Raw genomic sequence first — 19200 nt, 5'->3', positions numbered from 1 at the left:
CTGCTACCACTGCATTTTAGACCGCGGTGTAGCACGCCAGACACTATCAATTGGGGTCTTTTAGCCAGACCTGGTTTCCAATCCTGCCTTCACCACTATTTGGCCATGTAATGGTGGCCCGCTGACTTCACCTCCCGATCTGCCCTTCCCTCACCTCACAAGACTATGAGGATTACATGAGACCCCGGTGGGAAATTCTGGCATACCAGAGATACTGAAGAAAGAAAAAAAAAAAAAAAACTGTTGATTTTCTTCCTGACCTAGATTACAGGTGGGATGACGCCCATGACCACAACTTAAACTCCATGCCTTGAACATACAAGGTGAGTATGGGGCAGTAGTACGGTAAATACGCCATTGGCTTCAAAGGACTTCTTGGATACGGTGCAGAAAAGGTTACACATAATTCCGTAGCAGACTCTTAAATACTTTTGTAGTGTACCTGCTCAATCTCTTTTTGTTAATGTTGGTTTATCTGTGAGAGACAGAGAGAGAAAGAGCAAACAGGGGAGGGGCAAAGAGAGAGGGGGACAGAGGATCCGAAGCGGGCCCTGCTTGGACAGCAGCGAGCCCGACACGGGGCTTGAACTCACGAACCTCGAGATCAGAACCTGAGCCGAAGTCGAACACTCAGTCAACTGAGCCAATGTAGGCGCCCCTTGCTCAATCTCTTTTAGAAGCATATGCTGGGGCGCCTGGGTGGCTTAGTCGGCTAAGCCTCCGACTTTCGCTTGGGTCATGATCTCGCGGTTCGTGGGTTCGAGCCCCACGTCGGGCTCTGTGCTGACTGCCAGCTCAGAGCCTGGAGCCTGTTTCAGTCTGTGACTCCCTCTCTCTCTGACCCTCCCCTGCTCACACTGTCTCTCTCTCTCTCCTAGAAATAAATAAAAAAAAAAAAAAAAATAGAAGCATATGCTGCAGTGGTGAGTGTTCACATATGTAACAACTATCATCTGAGTAACAAAGAGGCAACAGAGGGAAAGACCGAAGAGGGAAGTAAATGTATGTGTAAAGTCTTCCTCCGCCATTTAGCAACCTGTACCGGTGAGCAGAGCCCTGAACGCAGGAACCCCTGATGCTTGGAGCGTATTCTAAGGAGGTAACTCAGCAAGTGAGCTAACGTGTGCACATGCATGCTGAATGCAGTGTTATTTATGAACCCCCCAAATTACAAATATCCTGGTTCGCAAAGTCAGTGGGATACCAAATTAGCCTTTAACAGCGAGAGTGACCCAGGGGGCACCTGGCTGGCTCGGTTGGTTGAGCCTCCGATTCTTGATTGCAGCTGTCATGATCTCCTGGTTCATGAGTTTGAGCCCCACGTCGGGCTCTGTGCTGACAGCATGGAGGCTGCTTGGGATTCTTTCCCTCTCCCCCTGCCTCTCGGCCCTTCTCCAACTCGAAAACTCGTTCTCTCTCTCTCTCTCTCTCAAAAATAAATAAACACTAAAAAAAATAAAAAAGAGGGGCATCTGAGTGGCTCAGTCGGTTAAGCGTCCAATCTCGGCTCAGGTCATGATCTCACGGTTCGTGGGTTTGAGCCCCACGTCGGGCCCTGTGCTGACAGCTCAGAGCCTGGAGCCTGCTTCGGATCCTGTGTGCCTCCCTCTCTCTCTGCCCCTCCCTCGCCCAGGCGCTATCTTTCCTTCTCTCAAAAATAAATAAACAAACATTAAAAAAAAAAAAAAAGAAATTCAGGGGCACCTGGGTGGCTCAGTCGGTTAAGCATCCAACTTAAGCTCAGGTCATGATCTCATGGTTTGGAAGTTCGAGCCCCGCGTCGGGCTCTGTGCTGACACCTCGGAGCCTGGAGCCTGTCTCCGATTCTGTGTGTCTCCTTCTCTCTCTGCACCTCCCCCCGCTGGCACTCTCTGTCTCTCTCAAAAATAAATAAACGTCAAAAAGAAAAAAAAAAGAAATTTAAACTCTATGCCACATTTCAGTTTCCTCCAAGTTACAAAAGTCAAGAAGGAAGACCATCAATTCTGCTCTGTGTAACCTTATCTCCTGGCCTCCAGTGTGGTCAGAGGTCAAAATGCCAGGGACGCATCAGGCTCGCTGTGAAGGGGCTTCTTTGCACCACACAGGACAGAAGGGTACAGCATTGTGTATGTGACATAAACAGCTCATTCCCGTTGCTTTGCAACCAGAACTCCTTCGATAAAGAGCCTTTATGCTCCATTAAAACTACCTATTCATGCGGGGTCGGCATGAACCCTGCCAACTCACAAACGAGGCTCCTAAATCCCAGACAACACGGGAGACTGGCTCGGGGGCGTGGTTCACCGCCAAGCCACCAACAGGAATGATTTCTGGAGGAATCTGATCGTCCGTGTGGGGACCTTCTGACACGGGGCTGCAGCCAGCCAGGGATTTGAGGGGCATTGACGTGACGGCACCTCAACCAGGGGTGTAGCCAAAGAGACGCAGGGACCCTCGATGCTGTTCTCGAACCTTCCAAAAACAGAGCCTCCAATCTGTGACCATCACAAAACTTGCCCTGATGGTGGTTGACGTTTCATTCAGACGGGGCCCCTCCCTTCCGTGCCTAATGTCCTTTTCCTCAGGGGGGTCTGCTCAGAACTCCATTCTCTGCTCAGTAGTCAGGCTGCAGCCACAGGGCTCTCCTCTGCTCTGTAAAGCTCCGTACACAGTTCCCAAGCTTCCGCAAAGGGGTGACCTCTGCTTGGGTCCTAAGGAAGAATCTAATGGGGGGCACGAAACTGGCTCAGTCAGAAGAGCACATGACTCTTTACCTCGAGGTTGTGAGTTCGAGCCTCACACTGGGTGTAGAAATTACTTAAAAAAATTTTTTTTAAATCTGAGGAAGGGGCTCCTGGGTGGCTCAGTCGGTTGAGCATCTGACTTCGGCTCAGGTCATGATCTTACGGTATTTGAGTTCGAGCGCCGCATCGGGCTTGGTGCTATCAGCGCAGAGCCTGCTTCAGATCCTCTGTCTCCGCCCCCTCTCTGCTCCTTCCCTGCTCACAATCTCTCTCTCTCTCTCTCTCTCTCTCTCTCTCTCTCAAAAATTAAAAAACAGGGGCACCTGGGTGGCTCAGTCAGTTAAGCAGCCAACTTCAGCTCAGGTCATGATCTCACGGTTTGTGAGTTCGAGCCCCGCGTCAGGCTCTGGGCTGACAGCTAAGAGCCTGGAACCTGCTTTGGATTCTGTGCCTCCCTTTCTCTCTGTCCCTCCCTTGCTCGTGCTCTGTCTCTCTCTCTCTCTCTCTCTCTCTCTCAAAAATAAATAAACATTTAAAAAATGTAAAAAACAACAACAAAAGAGACACCCATGAAAACATCCATCTGAACGGACAGAACAACCTAAGAGGGTTTCTGTTTCTTATTCTCAAGCCTGGAAGATCTCCCTACCTGCTTTATGTAGCGTAACTGGGATTCAGCAATTCCATGAATCAAAGACTCCGGTAAAGAGCCTCTCTGGGGTCCATCAGCGGCCAGCTGAGCGGAAGCACCCCACAGCATTTCACGAACAGATGGAGGATTCAAGTCTATGTGGAAGTCAGCTGAAATCTTACAGTTGTTCTTTATGTCAAATAAAGCGAGATTGATAAAAAAGGGTTCAACCTGGAACGAAAATGAGGGCATTTTGAAGCCAAGACTCTTCGGCGGGGTGCGGGATGGAAGCAAATGACAAGATGATGTTTTTATTCCTCGAGGTTCTGGGAGGAGCTTTCTTTTCGGGTGTCACAGTTAGCTACCAAGGCATTCGGACTCATTTGCATAGAAGAAAGAGTATTCTGAAATAACAGGCTATCAAATGTTAACTTTGGTCAGGCATAAATAATTTTACAAGTTACGTATTCTTTCAACGCGTCAAAATCCGAAGGCGCCTTTAAAGAACATCAATTGTTCTCTGAATAAAATGTAATTCTCTGTAGGTTTCCTGACATTACTGGAAAAGAATGCCAATATTGTAGAATAGATCTAAACCTTCCCTTTTGTTATGTTACTCGATTATACATCTAATAAGAGCTAATATCCATCAACATCAAATTATCTGACAAAAGCTTTGCCCCGTCAGCAGTTTGGGAAGGCGCGATTCCTCCCTACAGATGGCATTTGAGAGCCGGTCACAAAGAGAAATTTCGTGCCAAGCGGCATAAAGATTAACCCTTTATACGCAGAACGTCTGCTAGTGCATTTCAGCCACTTGGGAAGGGATGAAATCCTCATCGTGGATACGTTTCAAAGACAAAGCCGGAACCAAAAAAATAAAGACGAGCAGAAAATGCCGTCTCTTTGGTGATGTAAACATTTATAGTTTCAAGTATTTCTGGGAGACTCAAATGATCCGTGACGGCTAATAGTTAGAATTTCCCGTGAAGAACAAAATGAATTCACACTAGGGGAACGAGTGAGGCCAGCGGACTGCACGGGGACGCGCCGTGATGAGCAGCCGATAGAGGATTTTCCAGGTTCTGGGGACACGTCCCTTGTGAAGGTCAAGAGCCTACTCTACCTGCTATTTTGAATAGGTCGACAATGTTGGGGAATTTTCACCCCGTAAACTCGTTCTAGTGACAAAACAAGAAGAGCATTTCTTCAGCGCTCTGCCGTTAAGGGACGTGGAAGGGCAAGTCGTACGTACATTTGTGGCCGGTCCTCTTGCATGGTCTCCAACTTGACCCAAGATATTGAAAGTTAAATCATGGCAATTTACCAGGAAACGTTTATTGCACTTTTCCTCAAATGGCTTTATATCTGGTTCGATTCCTGAAAAGTCCAACCTCTACAAAACAGAGGAGAAGAAGTCGTTTTGTTAAAAATAGGATTCATAGGAATACAGGTCTTGAAGTGAAAACCACAGAATCCTACGGTTCTCTATCCACACTTCGTTTGAACTTTTTATTTTATTTTTTTCATTCAGTAAGCCTTTGTAGAGCTCTTACACTAAGGTTCAAACGCCGACAGAGAAATCCTAGAAGCAAATGACGAGACTCTGATCTTAGGCACTGGAAAAGTCACAGGTCGGTACTATGGCCGACAAAGCCCTATAGGACAGGAGTCCCTACCTCCCTCGACTCCCTCGACCCTACCCCCACACTCTGTTCCAGCCACACTGGCCTCCTTGGTTATCTCTCCAACACACCAAGTACACTCCCACCTCAGGGCCTTTGCACTTGCTGTTCTGTCAGTTGGATGCATGCCTTACTCCCTAATTACATTCATGCCTCCCACCAACTGGCACTTCCAGAGACCTTCCTTAACTCCCTATAGAGAACTGCACACTCTGACGTCTACATACTCCCTTTCTTTAAGTTTTCTAACATGACTTTTTTTTGCATGTACTTAGCTGCTATGGGCATTCCCCACAAAACATATGTTCCAGGAGGATAGAGATTTTTTTTTTTTTGTCTTTTACGAGGTATGCGGGTGGCAAAACTGCCACGAATGGCCATGAGAGGCATCCAAATAACACGGTGGTCCCTAACTTAGACGGATTCGGTAGACTGTGCTGTTATGAACTCAGCTGCGGAATAAAACTGAATAGCAGGGGTGGGGGAGGGTGCGTAGAGATGGTGAGCTCAGTGTGGGATGTGCTCAGTTGGAGGTGAGGTTACTAAGCAGGAACTAGACCCTGGGGACCACCTACATTTCAATGATGAGCAGAGGGAGAGGCGTCAGCTTCGAAAAGTGACAAACAATGAGCTCAGCTTCTAACAGAGCTGGGGGCTGCCCCCTGGCTGCCAGCGACCTTTGTTAATTATAGGTATTTCCCAAAAAAAATGATTTTAAGTTTTAAAAACAGATACTGGGAGTCAAGGAATTCCTCTCGGCAAGGGACGAATCGGTCCCTCAAAGAGACGCCTAGAATCCTCCTCTTCAGCTCCCGCAGCTCAGGCGATGGGAGCCCATCCGTTCATTGGGAATATCCGAACAGATTTCACGTGGCATTCACAAATGGGAGGGGACGTATGGATTGTGGGGGGACTCACTATACCACAGGATCAGAGAGCTGGCCGGCGGGAGAGGACTCGGTGAATCGGAGTAGAATATACCGCCAGTGTAGACAGCTCAAGCCAAGAAACACAAGACTTTTTCTCAGCTGCCTGAGTAATTCAAGCCAGAACAGGTATTGTGCCGGAAGAGTCTTGGATAATTACAGCCGTTCCGACCTAGCCTGCCTCACGGACAAAACGTCCTCCTTAAAGGGGCCTAAGTAGGATATTCACACCTGAAAGCACCAGCCCCCTCCGCCGCCCGCCCCCGAGTCCATTTATCTACAAACTGAGCGCAAACGTGTGGGACTAGACAGCTCCCTCTTGAACACTTATCTGTGAAGCCAGCAGAGGCCAGCCATTGCCATGGAGATCAATTCTAATTTCCGCCCATTTATCTGCTCTCCCTTCTCTCTCACGGACCAAGTGGAATGTGAGGAGGAAAACTGGACTAGAGCACCCCAGCCCCCAAACCCCTTCCCTTCTGAGGCCTCCAAGTACAGTGGCCGGGACCCAGGGCCTTCCCCGGGTTTTCCAAGTTCCGGCCACCCCCTTCGGTCAGCCGGTGTGTCTTTATGTGCTGGGGTCAGTGGTGGAAAATCTCTCTCGAAACACTGTGCTGTGGTCAAAAGAGAAGGCTGATCGCAGAGCAGCGCACCCCGCCCGGAAAAGGTACGCAACACAGAGAACAGATTACTCTGCGAGGACACTGCCTTCCCTAATCGACATTCAATTCAACGGTTTTGTGCTTCAAGGTGTCAGCGCCACGTTGAATTCTTCACTGACGACCATGGCTCACTGATAACGGCTTTCAGGCTTGAGCGCGGTTGCAGGGCCACGAAAACACGACACCACAAATTTTTTAAAGATACTGGATTGAGTTTCAACCACAGTCAATCGGCTTCTTTGTACACAAGGAAAGAGCCTGACATGTCCAATTAGAGCCCAGTCATGAGGCAGGGGGGAGTCGGGGAGGGCAGCTCTATGAAAGGCTCAGACTTGTTTGGAACCAGCAACTTTCTGAATGAGTATCTTAGAACCAACTCGAAAGGCCCTACTGTGCCTTTTTTTTTTTTTTTTTTTTAAAGCACATAACTTACACAAGCCATGTAATATTGCTATGGAAAAAAGTTGGAGAGGGGCACCTGGGTGGCTCTGTCGGTTAAGCGTCCAATGCTCGGTTTCAGCACAGGTCGTGATCTCACGGTATCGTGAGTTCAAGCCCCGCATCGGGCTCTGTGCTGATAGTTCAGAGCCTGGAGCCTGCTTCAGATTCTGTGTCTGTCTGTCTGTCTGTCTCTCTCTCTGCCCCAGCCCAACTTGTGCTCTCTCTCAAATGTAAACAAACATTTATAAACAGATAGATAGATAGATAGATAAAAACAAACTTAGGAAAAAAAGAAAGAAAAAAGGAGCTAAAACATTTTTTTTAAATTCCCCCCCACACAAATAATTTTATTTTTTCTTGTGGCATTTTTACTTAAGGAAAAACGTCTGCATTATTTATAGGCTATACATTTTTCCCATTTGAAACTTAAAAAAAAAAATTAAATCGTTCAAAGCACAAACAATAAAACCAGTCTTCCCCAAATTATATTTTTATGATCCATTTTCACTAAGAAAAAAAAAAATTCTTATATAAAGCAAACTTTCAGGCTTCAAAAAAAATCTCCAAATTATCTCATGTAGAAAAAAGTGGAAAAAGAATCTGTCTTTCCCCCAAATAATTTAATTTTCTCATGAAATATGTTAGGAAAAATATTTGTAGGGGTGCCTGGGTGGCTCGGTCGGTTAACGTCAGACTCTTGGTTTCAGCTCAGGTCATGATCCCACAGTCCTGAGATCGAGCCCCACAACGGGCTGTGCGCTGAACGTGGAGCCTGCTTGGGATTCTCTCTCTCATTCTCTCTCTCTCTGTCTCTCCCCCCTCTGCTCCACACTCTCTCTCTCAAAATAAACACATTTTTAAAAAAGAAAAATATTTCTAATACTTGCATACTGTTGAATTTTTCCATTTAAATAAATCAGCATTTCAATGAGAAAATATGGACTTAAAAATGAACTGCAGATCTTAGTACAAAAAGGTGCCTCACTCCCATGAAAGAGGTTAAAATACACAAATGCACATAAACGGCCACATCCCCACAGTACCTTCCCCTTGAAGTGGGATTAAAACAAGCATGAACATCGGGAGCAGAAAATCAATCACACTGGTGTTCCTTCTACCGCAGATACCTGCTGCCTCTAGATCACACTTGAATTTAATGGGTTTATAGAGCATAGGAACCATCTTTAAGGGTTCTTTTATTTATCGCTTTTGAGGAGTGAGATGAACTAAAAGAATATAGGGAAGGAGAAAAAAGAAAACGTGTACTCAGTCTCAGGCTATTTGCATATGTGACAGTCCTCTTGAGGAAGTTAGCTGTTCAGCTACCTGTTCAAAGCGAGCATGACAAATCGGAAACAACAGGTACGGCCCGGCGGTACAAAACACCAGCAGTTTCAACATTTCACAGATGTTGTTTACCTGAATAAGCGATCATTCTATGATTATTTAAAGAAATAGGTGACTGATACCTGGACTTCCGAATCAAAGGAAAACAGATTCTGTCTTCCGTCCCCTCTGCTGAGTTTATTTAGCTGCTCGGTTTCTCTGCCATACTGAAATTAAAAATACACACACCAAACATTACTTTGTTTCCTTCAAAACAGTATTCGATAACATTCAAATATCGAGTCTGGGTGGGGCGCCTGGCTGGCTCAGTTGGGAGAGCGGGCAATTCCGGATCTCAGGGTCGTGAGTTCAAGCCCCATGGTGGGTGTAGAGATTACTTTAAAAAAAAAAAAAAAAAATACTTGGTCTGTGAAACTACCCTTTGACAGATCTTCGAAAATATACTATTCCCCAGTTCCATGTAACTTAAAACATATTAAAAAAAAAAAGAAAGTGCTGGGTGAGAGTCACCATCGCTACAACCCATGATAAGCTATAGATCGAGTTCTTATACCTTCTATGTGCCTCTCATAACATCCAGAATCTTGATCAACCCACTGTAGTACAAAAAAAGGAATATCAGATATTTGAATGCAAAAGAAAAACAAATGACAAAATACTATCTTCCCCACAACCACGGTGCCAGCCACGGGGTAGGACACACAAAATTTGATTCCATCACTTATAGCCTGGAATGTCAAAGACTCAGAAAGGACACATTAAGCTCTACAAAACCGCAGAAAACCTAAATCAGCGTGTTCCTCAGTCTTGGAAAATATACGTGAAGTTTAAGAGAAGGGAATTTTTTTTCTTCTAAGAGACGCATACATTTTAAGCAGAAAAAAAAGAACTATGCTGGTGTCATTTAGTAGTCCAGGAAGGGGAATCGAGTAAAACTATCAATGGGTTTAATGAGGATTTAAATGAATGAATGGGGTATATAAGCTTCTGCTCTACTATAGTTTAGAGTCCATAGAGTAAAATATGTAATCTACTGTGATAGGTATGATAATCAGCTCTACGCTTTCTAAATCAGTTCATTTCAAACTTCAAAGAGTGCAGTAATTAACGCAAATGACGTCTGGTCACCAAAATCTTTCTCTGATGAAACTATTCATATACGTATATGGATGTATTTACATATAGACAGAGTACGTGATTTTCACATGAAACTAACATATGCAGATCATTAGACTGAATATCGCGTTCAATCTGCGTCAACAGCCCCTTGAATGAAGAAAATTTATTTTATGAATGGCATTAATAAAGTCACAAAAATGTAAAAGTGTAAAAGTACCTTCTGTCATCTAGGGGGGAAAAAATGTTCCACACTGGTCGTAGGCCCTCATAACTCTGACTGTAGGAATGTAACTTTTCTCTTATAATCTCTACCTCTTTCACTAATTGCTGTGGGTTTTAACTCCGAAATGACATTGCCAAATGGAATCCAGCATTACAGCTAAGAGCTAATCCTGCATTGTCTCAGTTGAAGGCGAGTTGCCAGAAGAACGATGTACCTTCATCAGTTCCGGATGCATGCTCCTTTCCAAGCTGGCCATGATGTTCTCGGCTTTTCCTTGGCTGCTAGTTTCATCTTCTGCAAAAATTCATTAAAAGCAGATGTTCTAAACCATGCAGACCATTACTAATCACCTAAGAAGAATATCCTAACTATCTCTCCCAACCCGTCTCTCCTACTAGATTTACTGCAAAGGATTTTGATTATGAAAGCATAGGGAAAACTTTAATGGGCTTTTGACAATCTGCCATGAATTCCCTATCCGTTTTAGTCTGGTTATATTTCATGTGTCAGAGCCCATGCAGCTTCAACGCTTCGAAAAAAAAATAAAAAAAGGAAATCTATCAACCTCCACAGTCACTTTTAATGAGGAAGTAGGGCAACCTTCAAGATTAAGAGTTCTATATTCACCCTACACAAAGGACATTCCCACGGAGTAAAGATAAGAGTTCTACCTCGATAATGAATCATTTAGAAATTCTGACCTTGTGTGGTTTCTACTGTCTCCTTTTTCTCTTGCACTAAACTGTCGGTATTGATCTGAATAATCTTTTTCAAAGTTAGCAACCATTCCTCCATTTCCTGTTCAGTTTCAGCAGCCAGATAATGGCTATACTTATCTAACATCTTGAGTTCGAACGCATGACGCCGCATTTTGGGGCACTAGAGAAAAAAAGAAAAGGAAAAAGCATAGGTTCGGTTCGTTTAGTTACCCTTTCAACATTAGATGTCGTTAGCGTATTTAGGTTTACCTCTGCTCAGCACGTACGTACGTCAATCGCGTCATGAAAGAATTGCTTCTTGCAACAAGAAATAGAAACTCCCAGATGATGAATGACCATGTCGAATGTGCCCTTTCTATTCCCCTCTATGCTGGGCGCAGTGGTTTATGCACAAAGCTGGCATAAGATATTATTTGTTTGCTTGATTTTTTTTTTTTTTAACGTTTATTTATTTTGAGGGAGAGAGAGAGACAGAGTGCGAGCAGGGGAGATGCAGAGAGAGAGGGAGACACAGAATCCGAGGCAGGCTCCAGGCTCTGAGCTGTCAGCACAGAGCCCGACGCAGGGCTCGAACCCACGAACTGTGAGATCATGACCGGAGCCGAAGTCGGAGGCTTAACCAACGGAGCCACCCAGGCGCCCCATAAGATATTACTTATTGACTATTATCATTTAAGGCCTTTTTTTCCCATCTTTCCCATCTAGAGAACTGAGCTACCACCATCAATAAGCAAATGTGTTTAACTCTTCCTACCCTGCTTACAGTTTCTTGGATATTTACAGATTTTCAAAATCAGCCCTTGAAAACAAGCTCAAATGTGGTTCGAAATAAACCTGGCACTTGCTTTACAGCGCACCATAAAACAAGGTATCGATACCTAGTTCACATTACCGTGCATAACATGAAATGCACCACAATCGCATAAAAGAAGATGACAGTTGATTCACATTAAATTGTGGCCCTCAGCAAAAGTTAAGGGAATGACCTACACCAAATACTAGCACAGAAGGAAAATAAAAGCCTCCTCCACCCCTCCAACATGAGGACACATGCTTTCACATTACCACCTTCTCTGTCATGACAAAAGAAATGACCCACTGCCCCCCCATACCTCAGCATTAATTTCAAGAAAGGTTCATGAATCAATAATTTTCCACTACGTGCTCATCATTCAAGAAGGAACCCAGAAAATTCCTCCTCCTCATCTTCAAAGGATGGTAAAGGATGAAATTAAACGGCTGTAGCAAGTCATAAAGATTTATAGATTTGAAAATATTTGGGAGGGGGAATCATAAATGCAAGGAGAAAGCAGAGGCTGGGAACATTGTAAAGGAAGGTCATTCTGGACTGGAGCTAATTGAGAAAATCTGAGAATCACGTACCTTCTTTCTTCCAGTAAGATGAGAAAGCTGTAGCTTCCTATATATAGGTATCTTTTATTCACATAGATCTTTATATATTTTTTTAATGTTTATTTTGAGAGAAAGGGTGGGAACATGTGCGTGCATGCACACGCACGCATGCACACACATGCAAGCTGGGGAAGGGCTGGGGGGGAGGAAGAGAGAGAGAGAGAGAGAGAGAGAGAGAATCTCAAGCAGTCTCTGTGCTATCAGCACAGCACCCGACATGGGGCTCAAACTCACGAACCAGGAGATCCTGACCTGAGCCAAAATCAAGAACAGATGCTTAACCGACTGAGCCACCCAGGCGCCCCAGATCTTTAGATTTTTGTTTTTCAAGTGTTTTTTATTGGATCCACATGACAATCTCATTTGATTCATGTACGATGAGGACACTGAGCCAGCCTCTCTTGCCTCTTCCTCAGCCAAGTCAACCACACCACCTTGGCTCTGTACTAATGACTCCATCTCTTGACCAACCCGCTTCCTGCTTAGACCATCTGCCTGCCCTGGCCCCCAATGCATCTCGGTCCATGCCCCCTCAGTAATTCAAATGAGCAAATGTATGTGCAGCCTCTACTCAGTGAGTGCACAACCCTGCTGATTGTTACAGGTGACACAGACGTGAATAAGACATGGTCCCTCTGATCGCCAAAGGAACACACAGAATTAACCACAAATGAGCAGATGGTTCAGCTCTAGGATAGAGGTGGCGCAGAGGCGAGGGGGAGCTTCGTGCCACTTGGTGGGCAGGAGAGTGAGGAAAGAAACAGAGAACGTTTTATGGTCGAAATGCCACTTGAGCGGAGTCTTGAGAGATAGGTAAGGTTCAAACAGGCACAGAAAGGGAAAGTGTATGCCAGGCAGAGAAACAAACGGAGGAAAGACAAACACACGTGAAACCCTGTGGAGGGGGTAGAACATGAACTGTAATGGGTGCAGAGGGCATGAGGTTAGAAGGCGGGGTGAGGCCAAATCACCGTGACCTGCAAGGTCACCGTAAGAGCTCTAGCTCCCCCGCTGCAAGAGAATAAATCAAGAGCCAGAAGGTTTTAAGTAGACAAGTGAAGGGCCCCATCTAGGTGTTAGGAAGACGGGCTGCTGCCAGATAACAAATCAGAAGGCAGGAAGGCAAGACTCCAGGCAAGAGGAGATGAAAGGGAGAACCAGAGGAAGGGAATGAGGTCAAGAAGCACGTTGGAGCCAGACTCCAACTGAATATTGGCACAGAGCGAGAACAGGGCACTGACGAAGATTCTGAGGTTCCTAATATAAATGTTTGGGTGGATGGAGATCCCAGTGACCAGGACAGAAAAATGCTGAGGTTCTTAACAGATAACCCTCTTCAAGAAAGAGAAGAAGGGGCGCCTGGCTGGCTCAGTCGATTAAGCTGACCCGACTTCGGCTCAGGTCATGGTCTCACGGCTCGTGAGTCCGAGCCCCGCGTCAATGCCGAGCCTGCTTCTGATCCTCTGTCTGCCTCTCTCTGTCCCTCCCTGGTGAATGAGTGCACATGTGTGTAAGCATGCACGGGCTGGCTCTCTCTCTCTCTCAAAACATAAACATTAAAACACAGAAGAAGGCAGAGAAGAAAAGATAATACCTATAGCCTCACCTGAACAACGTCAATGCAGGCATCCAGGTAGATGCAACCTTTAGATTCTTTTGAATTTTTCTCATCTTTATAGGAATTGAGAATATATGAACCATCCGGAAGTTGAGTCAAGTAAAAATACCTTCTCTTGAACACCTATCGGGGAAAAACAGCAATGATACGGTTGTTACATATGCAGTGCATCCGAACAGCTTATTTGAACCAAAAATCCTGAAGGGCTTGCCACAGCCATTACAACCGGACAATCTTCAGACAACTCTGAGAAGCTTTTAGGAATTACAGTTACCTTCACTTTTTTAAGATGAAAAACTTCAAGCCAAGTGATTTCCTCTCAGTTACTCTAGAGACGACCTTTTTTTGTTTTTTTGTTTTTTAATTTTTAAATACATTTTAACACTTCATTATTTTTTAAGACTGTTAAGACACCTCTACACACGACACCAGCTCGAACCGATAACCTCCAGATCAAGAGTCGCACGCTCTTCTGAGTGAGTCAGCCAGCCACCCCTGTTTTAACGCTTTAAAGTTTATAAAGCACTGGGGCACCTGGGTGGCTCAGTTAAGCGCCCAACTCTGGATTTCAGCTCAGGTGGTGATCTCGCGGTTTGTGAGTTTGAGCCTCTCGCTGGGAGCGGTCTGGCTGATAGTGTGGAGTCCTCGTGGGAGTCTGTCTCCCTCCCTCTCTGCCCATCCCCCGCTTGCTCGCTATCTCTCTCTCAAAATAACTGAAAACAAACTTTTTAAAAAACCAAGTTCATAAAGCATTTTGTATCTGACTCACTGTCCGTTTCACCGGAGCGTCCTTTCCCCCGTTTAATTGCAAAACCATGAGTGGGTTCTCATAATTCCGTTCACATCACCACAAATCCAAGTACAAATATAAAAATAGTTTAGAAGTCTGAAGAAGATTAAAGACTGCTGTACAGCAAAAAAAAAATAAATAAAAATACAAAATGTAGACACCTACGCGTGGCCCCCATCATATATTTTCATCTCACCTGCACACCTCAGTGCACTCACCTATGCTCTTCCACGTCCCCACTTCTGGAAGCCCAGCTTAGAATGTACTCGCAGGGAAACGGGTTGCCTCCCACTTGTCTCCCGAGTGCCCTGAATGCCGAGATCTGAGTCAATAAGCCCAATGGGATTGTGATTTGGAATCAGGCATTCACAGCAGTTAAGGAGGAACCTTTCGCTAACAACTCACAGCGAAGCCCACAGGAATGGGGAGAAGGAAGGAGGTAGGCAGTCGGATTTGTTCTTGCTGGCCCTCTAGGCTCCTTTACAAAGTCTTAGACCCGATCGAAGAGGTTAAAGGGGGGATCTGCAGCTCTCTGATGAGCCTATGCGTCTTTTAATAAGGCAGAGACTGCAGACTGTGTCAAGCATCTGTTCTGGTAAAATCCCCCAGGATGCGGGATCTCAAATCACTCCAGGGTGGGAATGGGTGGGAATGGACACAGGCTCTTGGCAATTATTGAGGAAGCGCTTCCCTATGCTTCTCGTCTTACAGAAGTTGGCTTTGAGATTTAAGCCTGCCACTTTTCAATCACCCATCTGATTATCCAGTACAGTCTCAAGACTATTTTAAGAACTTTAATTATGGAAAGAGTATTATTTGGCAAGCTCAGGCTCGAAAATGACTTATTTTCTGGCAAAGTCTCTGAAATATCAACAATTTATTTTTCCATAGCATGAATAAGCAAAATACCTACACTTTAAGGGGCATTTCTTTTTAGGAAAACCAGCGAAGAGAAATAATATGCTTGTCATTATTTTCGACTTGTTTCGATACCACCGATTTTAGAACGAATGACAGAGAAATATACCAGTGCGAGGAACACCCTAACAGGTTAGACTGGTAAATGCTATGACTTCTCTTTCAGGGAGTGGCCATGTGGGTCCGTAGGAGATCAAGGGAAAGGAGTCCAAACAAAACGTCACCTTGTTTTGCAACGCCAATCAAGCAAATATTACTACGAAGGTACAGAAGATGTGTGTGCGTGACCTCACAATATGTGAATACATATTTCTTATATTTGATTCACCTACATTTTTTACAGGAGCTATAGCTGAAGAAATCTAGATTCATATATAAGGAAAATGTTAATCCCAGTGGTGATTTTATACACACACAAATACACACACACAGGTGACTCTTGAACAACGCGGTTTTGAACGGTAGGGGTCCGCTCACATGTGGATTTTCTAAGAAAATACATTACCGTACTGTAAATGTATTTTCCCTTCCTTGTGCCTTTCTTAATAACATTTTCTTTTTTCTAGCTTACTTTATTGTAAGAATACAGTATATAATACATATAACATACAAAATATGTGTTAATTGACTGGCTATGTTATCCATAAGACTTCGGGTCAATGAGTTATCAGTAGTTAAGTTTTGGGAGAGCCAAACTTATATAGGGATTTTCAACTGCGCAGGGTGTCGGCGACCCTAACCCACCCCCTACCTACCCCCCCCATTGTTCAAAAGTCTACTGTATATGTTTTCATGAGAATGGTTCACATCTTTTATTTATTTATTTATTTACAAATAGTTTGTCAAGTTGGTTTCCATATAACACCCAGTGCCCATCCCCCCTCCCCCCCCCACACCCATCAGTCCTCAGTTTAAATGATGGGACCAGGGGTGCTCGGCGGCTTAGTTGGTTGAGCATCTGACTCTTGATTTTGGCTCAGGTCATGATCCCAGGGTTGTGGGATCAAGCCCCACCAGCTCGGGCTCCACACTGAGCATGGAGTCTGCTTAGGATTCTCTCTCCCTCTCCCTGTCCCCCTCTCCCCTGCTTGTGCTCTCTTGAAAATAAAAATAGGGGTGCCTGGGTGGCTCCGTCCATTAAGCTCCGACTTTGGCTCAGGTCATGATCTCACAGCTCGTGGGTTCGAGCCCCATGTTGGGCTCTGTGCTGACAGCTCAGAGCCTGGAGTCTGCTTCTGATTCTGTGTCTCCCTCTCTCTCTGCGCCTCTGCCACTCAGGCTCTGTCTGCCTGTCTCTCTCTCTCTTTCTCTCTAAAAAATAAACTTTAAAAATATTTTTAATAAAAATAATTTTTAAAATAATAAATAGGTAAATAAATAAATAAACAGATGCTGAGACCAGACAACCTAAAATGGCATACCGTGCCCAAATGAACAAAACACCCCTTTTTCAAAGCTATCACAGTAATGGTGTACGGCAAAAAATTAAAATGCATTCCCCAGGCAAAAACTACAACCAGATTAGAATCTGCCTTGTGATTCAAACCTAAAGCTCAAGTAGAATCCACTTGCAGAGTTCACAGCCAGCAGCAAAGAAAGCGGCAAGGGAAGGGAAAATACAGAGCAAAACATTTGTGGTACGGAGTCAAATTATAGTCTGTGCAGTTTTTTTCACGTACAGCTGCCTTACCCGGTAAAGATGTTTTGTGGCCGCCGCGCCAGTTCCAATATTAGCAAGGCACATCATGACAATAGCGAGGGAAAGGGATCTGAAATTACAGTCAATCACTTCCTGTAACAGTGCAATTAGGCCTAAATGGGGTGCTGAGGTAGGTAGCTCGTGAATCCGGGGAAGAAAGCAGATGCCCTCAAGACCTCCGATCTTGATTCTCGGCCAGGACTCCCACTCGCTGGCAATCACCCTGCTTCTGTTTCATCACTTTTAAAATGGGATCAGGCAGGGGGATCTGTACGATTCTTTTTTGTTCCATGATCTACAAATAACTGTATTGACATTGAACAAATAACACAGCAGCCTTCCTAGGCTAGGGGCCACCCCCTCCAAGCAATTTCTTGCAGGCTTGAAATGCAATTTGTACAGTAAGGAATTTTAAGTCATTTCTACAGAAATCAGGCTCTGCAGCAACAGATCTGTAAAATCCGTAAGACCTCTCCTCATCGTAAGAGCCTAGGTTAGATGTTGGGTTTCAATTTCTGGGAAGCTGTTAAAATAAGGATTATATACATGGGTGGCTCAGTCGGTTAAGTGTTTGGCTCTTGGTGTCAGTTCAGGTCATGATCTCATGGTTCACAGGATTGAGCCTCGGGTCAGGCTCTAGTGCTAACAGCTCAGAGCCTGCGTGAGATTCTCCCTCCCTCTCTCTGCCCCTCCCCTGGCTTGCGCTCTCTCTGTCTCTCAAAATAAATATGAAAAAAAAATTTTAACTAAAATAAAATAAAATAAGGACTATATCGAACAGTGGTGATTACTCTGTCTCATACCTCTCACGCTAAAGCCCTCAAGTCCTTTGTAACCGACAGCTAATTCTTTTAATGTCACTGGAGATAACAAGCTAATTATCCACACTTTACTTAACAGCAAACTGAGCCACCAAGAGCTCACTCAAGTTCACAGAGGCAAGTCAAGGACAGAACTAGAATCAGGGGCGCCTGGGTGGTTCCTCCGGTTAAGCGTCCGACTTGGGCTCAGGGCATCATCCCCCAGTTCAGAGGCTGGAGCCCCGCGTCGGGCTCTGTGTGGACTGCTTGGTCCTGGAGCCTGCTTTGGATTCTGTCTCCCTCTCTCTCTGTCCCTCCCCTAATCTCACACACACACACACACACACACACACACACACACGCTTTCTCTCTCTCTCAAAAATAAACCGAATCAGAAGCCTAGGAGGATGACAAAGACAGTCTTGCCCAAACCCTCCAACGGCTTCCCATCGAAGACCCCAAGACCTCGCCGTACGATGACGTGCACAATCTGGCCTCAGATGCCCTCTTGGACTTTATTTGTGATTATGCTTCTCAAGCTACACCAGCTTACCTGCTGTTCCTCAAACACCCCGAGCAAGTGCCTTTGGGTGTCTACACTTTCTGATTCCTTGGCCTGGAATCTTCTTCCTGCAGCCTATCTGCACAGTCCACTCTCTTACTTCCAAGAGGCCTTCTATGACCACCTGCCCCCATTGATGGCACATCACTGTATCTTTTCCCATCACTGATCACTACCCAAATATATCTTAATCATCTCTTTATTTGCTGCCTGGCACTTTTAGTCAGCTAAGGCCCACGGCCCGTCCGTTGCTACATCCCCAGCATCTACAACGGCACCCGTGACCTCAATACAAGTTTGCAGAAGAAACGATGAACGAATGAATAATTCATTCCCCGCTATGGCTTCTCCAGTGGCTTCAGCCAACAGAATGGTATTTCTCTGTAACGTCCATATTCTTCCTCCTCCTCGCCTTTCTTGTTTTTCCTAGATGGTGGACACAGCCGGAAATTCCCCCACCTTATTCAGGAGAAGCCTGGATCTTGACGAGTGGCCCACTCAGACCACCCAGAAGAATAACACAGAGAGGAGGCCAAAGGAGGTAATTCTTGGGGATCGAGTCTTGCCAAGTCTCCTTAAAAACCTTGAGCTGTCTGGATGACAACCTTTTAAACATTTACCACATGACCCTTTCTGGAGCCAGAACAAAGGCTTTCTGGCGCTCAGTTGAATCAAAGATGGAGGGCAGGAAAGTTTGAGCACGAAGCATCCTCAAGTTACGAGAGGCTTTTATCATGTGATACAACAAATCTCAAGAGGACTCACCTCTGTGCATTACCTGGAGGGTAATTAGTTACCGCTACATTACGTGAACCAGGAGCCCTAAGAAAGAATGCTCTCCGTGATTTAGCAAAGTAGGTGGGCCGGGAGCGAGGCAGCAATGGGGCAGGCGAAGCTCGCTCGACTAATGTCTCAGAACAG

The 19200-nt window shown here is 45.2% G+C and overlaps 1 protein-coding gene across 2 annotated transcripts in view; it reads right to left on the bottom strand.

The window, feature by feature from the left end:
- Positions 1-19200, bottom strand: part of DOCK11 (dedicator of cytokinesis 11) — a 204024-nt gene that overhangs the window by 122616 nt on the left and 62208 nt on the right. For both annotated transcript variants that reach the window (XM_039244393.1, XM_039244395.1), the window contains exons 7-12: positions 13499-13633; positions 10462-10639; positions 9975-10054; positions 8541-8624; positions 4613-4753; positions 3376-3588 (exon numbers count right to left, since the gene is read on the bottom strand). In XM_039244393.1, the coding sequence (XP_039100324.1) occupies positions 3376-3588; positions 4613-4753; positions 8541-8624; positions 9975-10054; positions 10462-10639; positions 13499-13633 (831 nt within the window). The remainder of the gene's footprint in view (positions 1-3375; positions 3589-4612; positions 4754-8540; positions 8625-9974; positions 10055-10461; positions 10640-13498; positions 13634-19200) is intronic.

The sequence above is a fragment of the Hyaena hyaena genome, unplaced genomic scaffold (genome assembly GCF_003009895.1).
Source record: "Hyaena hyaena isolate Hyena2069 unplaced genomic scaffold, ASM300989v1 scaffold_243, whole genome shotgun sequence".
In the NCBI taxonomy this organism is placed as follows: Eukaryota; Metazoa; Chordata; class Mammalia; order Carnivora; family Hyaenidae; genus Hyaena; species Hyaena hyaena.
The sequence above is the reverse complement of the archived record's forward strand: the minus strand, read 5'-3'. Positions and strand labels throughout refer to the sequence as shown.